This window comes from Pteropus alecto, unplaced genomic scaffold, assembly GCF_000325575.1.
Source record: "Pteropus alecto unplaced genomic scaffold, ASM32557v1 scaffold214, whole genome shotgun sequence".
Taxonomy (NCBI): Eukaryota; Metazoa; Chordata; class Mammalia; order Chiroptera; family Pteropodidae; genus Pteropus; species Pteropus alecto.
Window position 1 is genome coordinate 21396 of NW_006435787.1, and position 12913 is coordinate 34308.

A 12913-nucleotide genomic window follows, 5' to 3' on the forward strand; every position below is an offset into this window, starting at 1 on the left:
TTTTCTCAAATCCCCACCAGAAGGCAGAAGAAAATAAATTTGGATGATGACAAGCACTAGGGTGTTATTTTCAAAATGCCCACGAGATAGCAGCAGAAAATAACTTAATAACATGCACTCTTTTTTTTTTCCAAAGATACACACAAAATGGCAGTGATTAAAACTTCATAACAGGCCCTTTTATTTTCAAAATGCTCATGAGATAGCAGTAGAAATAACTTTTTCATAACAGGCCCTTTTATTTCCAAAATGCTCATGAGATAGCAGTAGAAATAACTTTTTCTGACATGTTCTTCATGTTATTCCCCAAATGATTACCAGATGGCAGCAACAAATGAATATTCATGATGACAAACACTACGATGTTATTAAAATGCCCACCAGATGTCAGCAGAGGATGACTATTCATGATTACCTACACTTAGGTGTTATTCTCAAAATACCTACCAGATGACAGAAGAAAATAAATTTTTATTATGATATACACCTGGGTGTTAGTTTCAAAATCCTCACGAGATGGCAGCAGAAAATAACTTTATGGTACACACTCCCATGTTTTTCACAAGATGCACACAAAATGGCAGCAGAGAAAAACATCATAATACAGGCTCATTTGTTTATTTACAAAAGCTCATGAGATAGCAGCAGAAATAACTTCCCATGTCATGCACTTGGTATTATTCCCAAAATGCCAACCAGATGGCAGCAGAGAAAAAAAAACTTTATATAAAATATAAAGTTTTATGACGTGTACTTTGGTTGACCTCACTGAATTGCAAAGACCTTGTCACTTTACAATTCCTTATTTTTTATATTTTACACCTACAGCACCTGGTCTTCCTAGGTGGTCTCCCATCCAAGTACTAACCAGGCCCAACCGTGCTTAGCTTCTGAGATCAGAACGGATCCGGCTTGTTCAGGGTGACATAGCCGTAGACAAGAAAAAAAAATAACCTTTTTATTATATACACTCTGGTGTTTTTCCAAGATGCACACGAGATGGGCGCAGAAATTAAATTTTCATGATGACCTACACTCGGGTGTCATTCCCAAAATGCCTACCAGATGGCAGCAGAAAAAAAATTTTTATGATGACATACACTTGGGCGTTATTTTCAAAATACTCACGAGATGGCAGCAGAGAATAACTTTTCATAACGACATGCCCTGGTTGTCATTTTCACAATGAACACGAAAAGCGGCCGAAATAACTTTTCATGATCCACACTCTGTTATTCCCAGATTTCCCACCAGATGGCAGCAGAGACTGCTTAGTCATGATGACCTACACTTGATGATGTATACTCAGATGTTATTACAAAAATTAACGCGAGATGGCAGCAGAGGATTACAAATAACTTTATGCCCCGCACTGGGTACTATTCCCCAAATACACACCAGATGGCAACAGAGAGTAGTTTTTCATCATGACATTCTTTTTGGTGTTATTCTGAAAATGCACACCAGATGGCAGCAGAGAAGAGTGTTCCCTGACTTAAGGGCTCTGCCCATTCCATAAGAATCCAGATTCTTGGTACTAAGCTCACTCTGAAATAAATCCTGTTTTAGGCTCTTCAATGCCTCATCTACTGTATTGCTTCCATTTGCCAAATGAGGCAGGAAATGTATTCTCTCCATTTTACAGGTATTTAAACTGAAGACTGATTCTGACACAGTTCTGAATCTAGGATCCTACACTAACACAGGATCCTTGACAAAAAGAGTGATCTAAATAGTCCTTGCAGCTTAGTGTTCAGTCTTAGTCATTCTTGAAAAAAATCTGCACGCAATGTAATGGTCCAGTTTGTCATGTACTTACCCAAGCTGGTTTTTGTAGTGGGGAAGCTAGGGATGGGAACGGGTGGGGAGGGAGAAGGTGGCCCGGCCTCTCACTGGAATATAACCAGCACCAGATTCCTATAAGAATGACTTCCTCACCTCTACTCCCTGCTGTCCTCCAGCCTTTTAAAGTCTGTTCTTTTTCTGTCCAGAGCACTGGCCTGCTTCTGCTCATGTGCCCTTCCTTTGAGGTCTCAACTGACAAGAGCTTCCTGGCTGCTCACTATGGAGCCTAGGGTGGCAGTTTCCTTGACGGGGAGTGCCTGAGCCCCTTGTGGGGGAATGTCTTGCCCCACCACCTCCTAGCTGTGTGACTTCAGGCAAAGAAATGGAAACTCAGTTCCCTTGTATGCAAGATGGGGATAATCGCTCCCTGTCAGGGGGCTATGAGGGTTCAGTGAAGTGGTGCTCGGTAGCTCCTGCCCAAGACATGATTGGTACTCATTTTTCCTCCCTCTTCCCTTCTTAGTCCTTCGTCTGCCTTTCAAAGACAAATAAATCAAGAATTTAGCAAATAGTATCCTTTTTGCAGAATCACCTCTCCTATTGGTGTCCAAGTAGCCAAAGTCCCCCTAAGTGCTAACTGGCATCTGTGCCAGCTTTCTCCTCAGGACAGCACTAACCACACCCCTCTCTGGTCTTCATACCCCTGCTCCTCTCCACACTCACGGTCCCTGCCTCAGCTCAGGCCAGCCTTCTCACTGGTCTTCCTGCTCCCTGTCCTTCTCTCGTCCAGTCCAACCTCCACACTGAACCAGCTTGATCTTTCTAAATTAGGGGTCTAATCCTTTCACTTCCCATGCATAGAACTACCTGTGGGTTCCTGCAGCCTAGAGAATAAAGTCTCTATCAGGCCTGTTTCTCTCCTGGTCTTATTCTCTATCATAATACCCCAATTCAGTCACTGTGTACCCCAGCTGTCAGCACTAACCTCTCTGGTTGGTAGGTGAGGGCTTTAACAGATCAAGGCACTGAGCACCCAGCACTGAGGCTGAGCCAGAATGCAGGAACCTGAACAAAATACAGACTTTAGTGAATAATAATGAATCAATATATGTTCATTCATTGTAAAAATTCTAGAAAGATAAATTAAAAGTAAAATAAGATAAACCTATCACATTGAAATGGGTGATTTCCTGGTAAAAATACATATTAATTAAATGGACCTTAATAAAAATACAAACAAATCAATTAGTCATCCAGGGACCTCTTCCCCCTGCACGTTCTCCTCTCATTGTTCTAGGGTTTCCTTCTCCCAGGACAAGGAAAGAAGAGGGACAGGGCTGTTCAGCAGCTCCCCTGAGACCCGACCCCATCCAGTGTCCTCAGCTCCCCCAGCCGGGCCCCACCCAGTGATGACTCCTTGCAGAGGGAGTCCCAAGGATTACTGATTCTGCTGTGTCAGCGAGGACTTCTGATTCCAAGGAACAGAACATACTTACTGAAGTAAGACAAGTTAATAATTATTTTAAATGGTAGAAATAAACTAATACTTGCAAGAGGCAAGTTTAAGAGTAGGTTTGGGCCTGGAAAGTTCAGGTCCTCACACTCTAGCACTGTGACCTGGTCCCTCTCTAGCCCTCTGTCCTCCTAAATGCCTATAGGTGGCCCCCCTCACAGGCACAGTCTCTCTAGCTGTATGGGGGCCTCCAGCCATTCCAGGCTGATGCCCACTCACTGTCCATTCTACCGGGGACGGTTTCTCCTTCCCCCGGGTTCTGTGAAAAGTCATGCCTTTAAATGCCTTTGGCCTGGCTTGGGTACCATTCTCATCCTTGAAGCCATCAAGGGAACATGGGGATGACTAGATGTAGTGTCAGCCCTCTGGAGCTGTTTGAACTGGCAGAAGGTGAGATTAGTTCCCAAAGGAAAGCTGAGGTGCTGACCTTGGGCATGAGAGTAGGTGCCAGGTCAGGAAAGCAGCAGATTCCACATCACTGAACCCTAAACCACAAACCTAAAACTTAAATCCTAAACCCTTAACCCTAAGCCTAAAGCTCAACGTTTATCCTAAATCTAAACCTTAACCTAAACTGTAAACCCTAACTAGAAAACCTAAAACATAAAACCCTACAGCCATAACCTAAAACCATCACTACAAACCATAACCTAAACCCTAACCATAATACTAAACTATAATCATAAACTATAATCCATAAACCATAACCACAAACTATAGACCATAACCATAACCCATACCCCAAACCATAAACCTTAGCGATAATCCATAATCTATCACCATTAACCATAAACTATATATACAGCCATAAACCATAAACATAAACCATAAGCAAACCGTAACCCATAACCTGAACCTCTAATCCAGCCCCGAATCTGGCCATGGCCCTCTAAACCACTAACAGTAACCCCTATCCAATCAAATCACACAAATACATTACAAAAACAGAATACAGACTTGTATTCCTTAGAAACACATATGTAAGAAACCTCCAACAAATAGCAGCAATAGGAAACCCACAGCACATTAGCATGTTTGTGCGCCATGAGCAACTCTCTCTACACCAGAAACTCCAGGGTTGTTCTACGTACTGAGACCAAGCCATGTAATAGCCCACAATAATAGTAGGAAGGAAAAAACACATGATCATATCAACTAAGCAGAAAAAGCTTTAAACATAGCTGTCCTGTTTCATGATATAAATACTGAAGAAAGTAGTAATAAAAGGAAATTTCTTCAATATGTTAGAGAATATTATGCAATACTTACAGCAAACATCGTGCTTATTATTTAAGAGGAAAGGTTTATTCCTAAAACCAGGAACGAGGCCCAGGATGCTGCCTTTCACCACTGTTGTTCAGTGTTGTACTGGAAGCTCCATCCAGAGACATTAGGAATGAAATGAAAGGCATTTATCTGTGTAAGGAAATAGTTAAACTACGTCTATCTATCACAGATGACAGGTCACTTCATTTTATGTATTAAACTTCCTAAAGAATTGGCAAAAAAATATTAGAACCAGTAAACTAATTTGGCAAATTTACAGAACAAAATATCAATATGCAAAAATCTGTTTTACTAGCAAGGAATCTGTATACTCTAGCAAGGAATAATATCAAGAAGAATTTTTAAAAATAATTCCATTTTAAATAACATCGACATTTAATAAAATGCTTTGCAGCAGATTTAATCAAAGTGCAAGACTTGTACACTGAAAATTATAAAACATTGCTGAAAGAAATTAAAGAAAACCTAAATAAATATAAAGACATCCCATGGTGATGGAAAGACTTAATATTTTTTGATTGGCAATAGTACATATGCAGAGTATACATTCAACATGATTCGTTTGAAAACTCCCAAAGGCCTTTGGGGAAAAAAAGCAGAAGCTGATCCTAATATTCACATAAAATTTCAAGGGACCCCGAAGAGCCATAACAATCTTCTAAAAGAAAATCAAAGTTGGAGACACACTTTCCAATTTTAAATCTTAGTACAAAGCAACAGTAACGAAAATGTCGTGATAATGGCATGGAGATAAATAGATAGATCAATGGAATCAAATTGAGAGCCCAGAAGAACCCCACCCATCTACAGTCAATTGATTTTTGATAAGACAGGTAACATTAAATTGGGAAAAGAGGAGTCTTTTCATCGAACAGTCTCAGACAACTGGCCTTCTACATGAAGAAAAATGAAATTGGACCATAACTTTACACCACCAATAAGAATTAACTCAAAATAGATAAAGGGCCTAAATAGAGGAGGTAAAATTATACACTCTCAAAGAAAACATGGAAATATATTTCATGACCTTGGATTTAGCAACGATTTCTTAGATCTGACACTAAATTCCAAGCAACAACAACAAAAAATTGATAACTTGGATTTCCTTAAAAGTAAAACCTTATGTGCATCCAAAGAAGCTATCCAGAAAGTGAAAAGACAGCCCACAGAATGGAAAAAAAATAGTTGCACATTATATCTTTGATAAGAGTCTGTCATCCAGAATAAAGAACTTTTACAACTCATCGACAAAAAAACAAACAACCCAATTTTAAATGGACAAGGGACTTGACTAGGCCCTTCTCCAGAGAAGACATACACATGGTCAACAAGCACAAGAGAAGACCTTAGACGTCACGAGTGGTGGCGGAAATCCCAACTAAAAAGCCACAGTGTGACACCCCTCCACACACACTAGAATGGCCATAACCAGAACAACTAAAATTAACAAATGTCAGCAATGATGTAGAGAAACTGTAACCCTTAAACATTGTACTTTCTGACTATGAATTTGATTTTTGGAGATTCCTCACATAAGTGGAATCATAGAATATTTGTCCTGTGACTGTCTTATTTCGTTTAACGTAATGACTTCAAGTTTCATCCATGTTGTAACCTGCATCAGAATTTCCTTAGTTCTTTAGGCTGAATCGTGTACACACCACATTTTGTTACCCATTCCTCTGTCCACGGACACCGGGTCACTTCCACCTTTTGGCTGTTGTGAATAGTGTTGCTATGATATGGTGTAAAAATATCTGTGAATCTCTGCTTTCAAATTGTTTGGGCGTGCACCCTGAATTGCTGGATCAAACGTTAATTCTATGTTTAAGTTTTTGAGGATGCTCCTTAATGTTTTCTGCAGCAGCTGCGCCATTTACTTTATTCCTTTATATAGCAGGATATTAGTTTCTTAATTGACCACATTTTTCTTATCCATTCATTCACTGACACACATTTGAATTGTTTCACCTTTTGTCTATTGTGAGAGTGCTGCTATGGATATTCGTATACAAGTTTCTGTTTGAACACCTATTTTCAATTTCTATATCTAGAAGGGGAACCGTGTGATAATTGCATTTTTTTTCTCTTTGAGGAAATGCTGAGCTATTGTCAGATGGAGCTGCATCACCTGACATTTCCACAAGCAACGTTTAAGGGTTCCCATTTGTCTAACATCGTTGCTGACGTTTGTTACTTTTATTTTTTTATTAGAGCCATTCTTGCGTGTGTGAAGGGTTACCACATTATGATACCTCAAAGATACTGTGTTTGGGTCCAGGCCACCGCAGTAAAGTGAATATCGCACTAAAGTGAGTCGCAAGAATTTTTTTTTCCCAGTGCATTTATGAGTTATGTTTACACTATACTATAGTCTAGTAAATGTGCAAAAGCATCATATCAAAAAAATACAATCTTAAAAATACTTCATTGCTAAAAAAAAGTAGGTTAACCCTCACCTGAGCCTCTTGGAAAAATGGTGCCAATAGATGCACTTGACACGGACTCCACAGACCTTTGGCTTGTGAAAAACGCTTCTGTGCAGCTTAATGAAACAAGGTCTGCTTGGATTGGAATTTCTAGTTATCTGTGGCAGGAGGAGGTGGGGTAGGGGTACGCCTGGGGGTCATTTCAGCGCCACGGGCATCTCTTTGCCCAGTGCCACACACCTCAATTGCTCGGCTCTGCATACTGGACCCCTTAGAAATCACATGGGGACTTAGACATTTGCTTCTCCAGGTTCCATGCCAGCAGCCCATCTGGTCATGCTGAGGCCGCGTGTACATCACAGATGCGAGGGTAGCCCTGGGGTTGATCTCCACTTGGCCACAGCAAGAGATGCAACACGAGCTGTGAGAAGGCGGTTTATTGGACAGCCTCAGCTGCTGACATCGGGCTTTGCATTGCTCTACAGTTGTGGCTCATTTTCTGGAAAATCTCCTTGTGGGGCAGCCCTGTCAACTGTGATTTTCAAAAAATGTCTAATTTGATCTAATGTCATCTAATGTAATATGATAGGACCTAATTTGATCTCAACTTTGATGAGACAGAATTAGCAACAGCAGGCCTCATTTCCAAAATAAAGGTCGCTGATGAGAGGACACCTTGAGGTCAAACAGGACCATGTTGGAAGCCTTTTCACCAGTGTCTCCCACTTGCAAACTGGGATGGCCTGGTGTGTAGATTTCAGGGACGCTGATGACCTTGCTCCTCGGAGGGTGACAAGGGCACCAGCTGAGTGCTGGCTGCCAAGCACATGATACAGAGCCCTGGGCAGTCCCTCATCCCATCAGGGCCGTGGGGTGCGTCTCAGTGAACACCAAAGTGACAGGGCTCTTGCCTGACACCACCTGCCCTGTCTGCTAGGTGTTTGCATTCTTGGATCTGCTCAGTCCTCCAGCCTCCCTCCTGGCGCCTCAGCCAGCTCACTTGTCCTACAACAGCATCTGCCTCCCTCCCACCTCCCAGTGTGTGTACTCCAGCCGTCCTGCAACTGAACTTAGAACAGAGCACAGAAGAGAACGAGTGGCCATGAGCCGGAGCCTGAGGGGCACCTGTGTGCAAACCCTGCCCTCTGCACGGTCTGGACGTGCTGTGGCTCCTTAGAGCTTCCTGAATGTCTGGGTCAGCTGCACGTGGGTGTCACCTGGTCACATGGGCATACATGAGCACCTGGTTATGCCTAACTCATCAGCTAAAATGTTTGACCTAAGGGATGCTGCGACCCAATATGCAGGTGACATTTGATCTCCCGAGGTCTCTGAGACTTGCAGATCTTGTGTCCAAGTCAGAGAAAGGAACACAGTGTCTGTCTGCTGGGGCTGGACGCCTTTGTGATCACACGCTCCCTGCAAGGCAGGCGGGAAGTCTCGTTCCCATCCTTGGAATGTGAGTGTGCACTTTCAGAATGAGAATGGCCCACACAACTGACCCACTATTTAGAAAAGAGAAACAAAATCAGATGTAGCAATTCTATATCTATTAACATATTTTCCTCCTGAACACTACTCGAGTGTTTTTTTTAGGAATGTTAATGTTATTTACAACAGCGTTAAAAAACTGTGTATTCAGTAGCATGGCACTAAATAAATAATGGAACACCCTGGACCCTTTGCGAATCCACTTATTAGCATCAGAACATTCCTATGTAACAACGTTAACTGAAATTAGAAGAATGCAACGATTATAGATGTGAGTAGGTGTACGCAAGTATATGACAATTGTGGCACAAGTCTTGACTGGCCCAGGATTCTGATGGATCCTGTGACATCTAATCCGGGCCAGGTTTCCACGGGGACATCTATCTCCTCCAAACCTAGACGTGCTTCTTGAAAGCAGGTGAACACAGGAAGGTTATGGAGGAGACAAAAGTCCTCACTCGAAGATCTAGGCCTGTTAGTAAACAGAGCCCCACAGGGCCAGGGCCAGAGGCCCTTGCCACACAGCAGGAACTGCCTAACGCAGCCGCTCCATGGGGACTGGGTGAGGGCTCTGACGCATCTCACTGCCATCGGTGAAAATGCCAGCCTGCCGACTAAGTATAAGTTCATTATGGAATGTAATAAATTTCTTCCAAAAGGCAGCACGAGTGTCTTTAGAAAGGACATTAAAAACCTGCTGCATTCTTCTTCACACAGATTGCTTTATGTGCACTGTAGCCACTTAATTAAACGCTAGCATTTACTATGTCAATTATTAGCAGGTGACAACTGGACATCATTTTCCAGACGCGCATATGTATTTATACGCTCGACCATGGATAAAACCATCTCTCTAGAAAACAGCAAGATGCTCAACATGAGTTGCCAAACTATTTTTAGATGTTCACAATCTGATGGTTGGAGCAGGGGAAGAGTGAAAACCCTTCACACTATGGTCTTTAATGCTCAGACGCCTTTGTCCTGCATACGCAAGGGACGTGCTTGGCTAGGATTATGGCATCGTGTGGGTGACTTGAACTGACCCAGGAGTGCCCGATTCAAGTGTTTCCCACTTCAAAAGCACACGAAGCAGGTGTCCGCCAGCCCGCAGGAGCCAGGTGCCCCAGTACCCCCCAGGACATCACTGAGACCCCCACCGCCAGCACAAAATAAACCCCTCCCCCTGCCCACAGGGCTCTTCAGGGAAGATGAAATGGGAGTTCTGGTGCTCAGGCCCAGGAGGAACCTGACGGTGGCCCGCGGAGGCATCACGGATGAACACCCACAAAATGAAGATGCTCACTTTAGAGAAAAGGGAATCCTCGTGCGCTGTTGGTAGAAATGTAAATGGTGAAGCCGCTTTGGAAAACTGTGTGCAGCTTCCTCAAAAACTTAAAACTAGATCCACCATGATCCCGAAATCAGTACCTCTCACAGATATCCACACTCTCGTGTTCATGCAGCATAATCCACAGTACTCAAGATGTGGAAATGGCTGGAGTGTCCCCCAGCAGATGCACGGGTACGAGTGGAACATGTACACAGTGGAATACTACGCAGCCACGACAAAGGACAGCCTGCCACTGGGACGTGGATGAGCCTGGAGGACATTAAGCTAAGTGAAATAAGCCAGACCCAGAATGACAAATAATGCATGACCTCACTTTTATGTGGAATCAAAAATAGTTGACATAGAAGCAGCGTGAATGATGGTTCCAGGAGCTGGGAGAGGGGATGTCGGTGCAGGCGCAACGCTTCCGTGATGCAGGGTGAGCAGTCCTGGAGATGTATGGGCAATGACATGACGACAGTTGACAATGCTTTATGACACACTCGACGTTTGCTAAGAGGATGAATCTTAGCTGGCAGCCTCCCTGGGATCCCTGGGATCCCCTCAGAGAAACCCTATTCTAGATCCTTCACCTAAAAAGACAGACTGTGAGGCCAGACCACACGGGGAGCCCACTTATTCAACACAGGTCTGAAAGTGAAACCTCTGGACTCTGAAGGGACATGTTTCCCCATTTCTACTTCACCCCTTCCAAAAAGTTTCCGTCCTTTCCTGGCTAGAGCTTAATGTAGAAAAAGAAGACCATCCTAAATATACTTATACACAACCTTTGAGGGCACAGTTTGGAGGTGCAGACGCACAGGACACTTGTAAAAGTGAGATAGCAGAGTCTCACTGTAACCCACAAGGAAGTAGGACTTGTGCACAGGCAGCTGCCTCAGGACCAAAGCACAGATGTCCACCTGGTTCGCCCGGCGCTTTATGATAAGCTGGTCAGCCAGGCAGCCTGGGAAGGTGCCCAGCATGAACTTGCGAAGAAAAACATCCTCCACCGTTCTCTCTGCAGCATGGTCCTCCCCATCCAGGTTACCTGAAGATAAAAGGGCACCACAGAGTCAGCCAAAACTCCAGAGAAAACGTCCGCGAGCACAGGTGCCCAATCTCACCCCCAACCCCACCTCTTCCCTTATTATGTAAATGGGAGAAGAAGAACTTTAAAGTTCAAAGCACATTATTTCATTAAACTCCCAAACTAATCCTGTGGAGTAGGTACTATCACCACCCTTGTTTTACAAAAGGGAAGAATGAGGCCATAGCCAAGACACAAAATTCTGATGATCCCTCCATGCCTGGTCCCTTTCAAATTCTTTCTTGAATGCCTTATAGAAGCACTGGTCATCCCACTGACCAAAAAGATGAGTCCACCAGCTCCCTCTTGAGACTGGGGACATAATTCTCTCACCAGCCAGGCCAGTGGCCTTCAGCCAGTGGCCTCTCAGTGTGAACCCTGGAACCCCTGCATCTCTCACAGTATCTGCTGAGCCTCCTTAGAACCAGAACCTGAAAAGGGTGCGGGACAAGAATCTTTAAATAATTACTCTAGATTGGAACTCTACAAATATCCAAGCTGAGAGTCTTCCTACTGAAAATCCAGCTGGTTCTCATTAACTTGCAGTAGTTCTGCTCTGTAAAGTCACTGTGAACAATGAATCAGCTAACACTGAACCACTGCTCCTGGGGATATGTCAAGAGGTCAGTACGTATGTGTTTCTCTTTAAAGACACCTCATTTATCAAACGGGATGGTTAACAGCGAACTCTCTCCCAACAGTGGTAAAACTGATGCCTGACAAAAGCCTATCCCTCAGGCACGTGTTCCCCACAAGGCCCACCGCAGCCTTCTTGCGCTCGGGAACAGGACCAAGCGCTTCGGAATCACCAGCTATTTTAGGAGCACAACACTGCGAAAAGATGGTACTCGCAGGTCTCGAAAAGGACAAATGTGCACTATGTGGAAAGGAGAGACCAGAGGCAGCGCTGTTAGACCTAAGCGGGGAAGGTGCGCTGGCCGCTGCCAGCGTCGAAGAATAAGGGAGAAAGCGCCAAGGGGCAAACCCGCAAACACGGAGTGTGGGGGAAAAGGGTCGCTGCACATGTTTGCCCAGTAAAGTTTGTGCTTCAGAGGAAAACTGCGCTATTTAGAGCCCCGCGTGTCCACGACAGATTCTATGAGTTATTTTGCGTCTCTGTAAATCACGGGTGACTGACGGCAGTGCAGAAGGACCATTATCTTTACTCATGCGAACAACTCCTATGCAGGTTCAACCGAGTCCTTGCTCCCCATGGAAAAATCCAGTTCCGCACCCCTTTCAAACGCACTTCGACACTCGGGTCTACAGGTCTCTGCTTTTTTACTTCTCTGATCGTATTTAACTGATTTCTAATTCGCATTGGTTGCTCAGTTGAATAAAACCTCTGCCACGTGTTCACTTCATGTTTGTGTTGACACAACTGAGAACTCCTTCCGTGGGACCTGGGGTTGTACCGTCCACCCGCTAGCACGTTGTCGCCCTCTCTTGCCACCGAGATAGGCACCGTCCCCTCACCCGTGTGCAGCGACAGCCAGCCCTTGCGGTGGGCGATATGGTGAGGCGCGTGCGCCTCCTCGTAGCTCACTGGCTTATCTCCCTTGCCCACTCGAACTCGGGCCGCTCGGTTCTAGCAGCAAAAAGAAGCCGTGAGTCCGCGCGCCCACCGCCCCAGACCGCGGCCACCCAAACCTCGTCCCCCCGGCACCCCACAACCGGCCACGCGCCCCTCCCCTCCGCTCCCCGGCCTTCGGCCCGGCCGCGCTCACCTTGGCGCAGATCGCGGAGGTGTGCAGGGTGCGCCAGGGACACGGCAGCTCTCGGCCCCAGGACAGCACCTGTGGGAAAGGGGCGTGAGATGGAAACCAGAACCCCCACCTCGACTCGCCGGGCCCGCTCGCGTCGCCAACTCACCCGGGGCCCGAGCCCCCGGCTGAACACGGGCGCCGCCATCTTGGGCCAAGCGCAGTGCGTGGGACGTACCACCGCCGGGCGGGGGCAAAGACCCGCGCCGGCGACCGCGGACGAGA

The 12913-nt window shown here is 45.0% G+C and overlaps 1 protein-coding gene and 1 pseudogene across 1 annotated transcript; both read right to left on the reverse strand.

Moving 5' to 3' along the window:
- Positions 1-819: 819 nt before the first annotated feature.
- Positions 820-938, reverse strand: LOC112479443 (annotated as a pseudogene).
- Positions 939-10153: 9215 nt separating this feature from the next.
- On the reverse strand, positions 10154-12907 carry MRPS24 (mitochondrial ribosomal protein S24). The gene is made up of 4 exons (XM_006911464.3): positions 12798-12907; positions 12653-12721; positions 12402-12513; positions 10154-10886 (listed from the first exon to the last, which is right to left on the reverse strand). The coding sequence occupies exons 1-4, from the start codon at positions 12834-12836 to the stop codon at positions 10603-10605; spliced, it is 504 nt and encodes a 167-aa protein (XP_006911526.1). The 5' UTR covers positions 12837-12907; the 3' UTR covers positions 10154-10602.
- Positions 12908-12913: the final 6 nt, after the last annotated feature.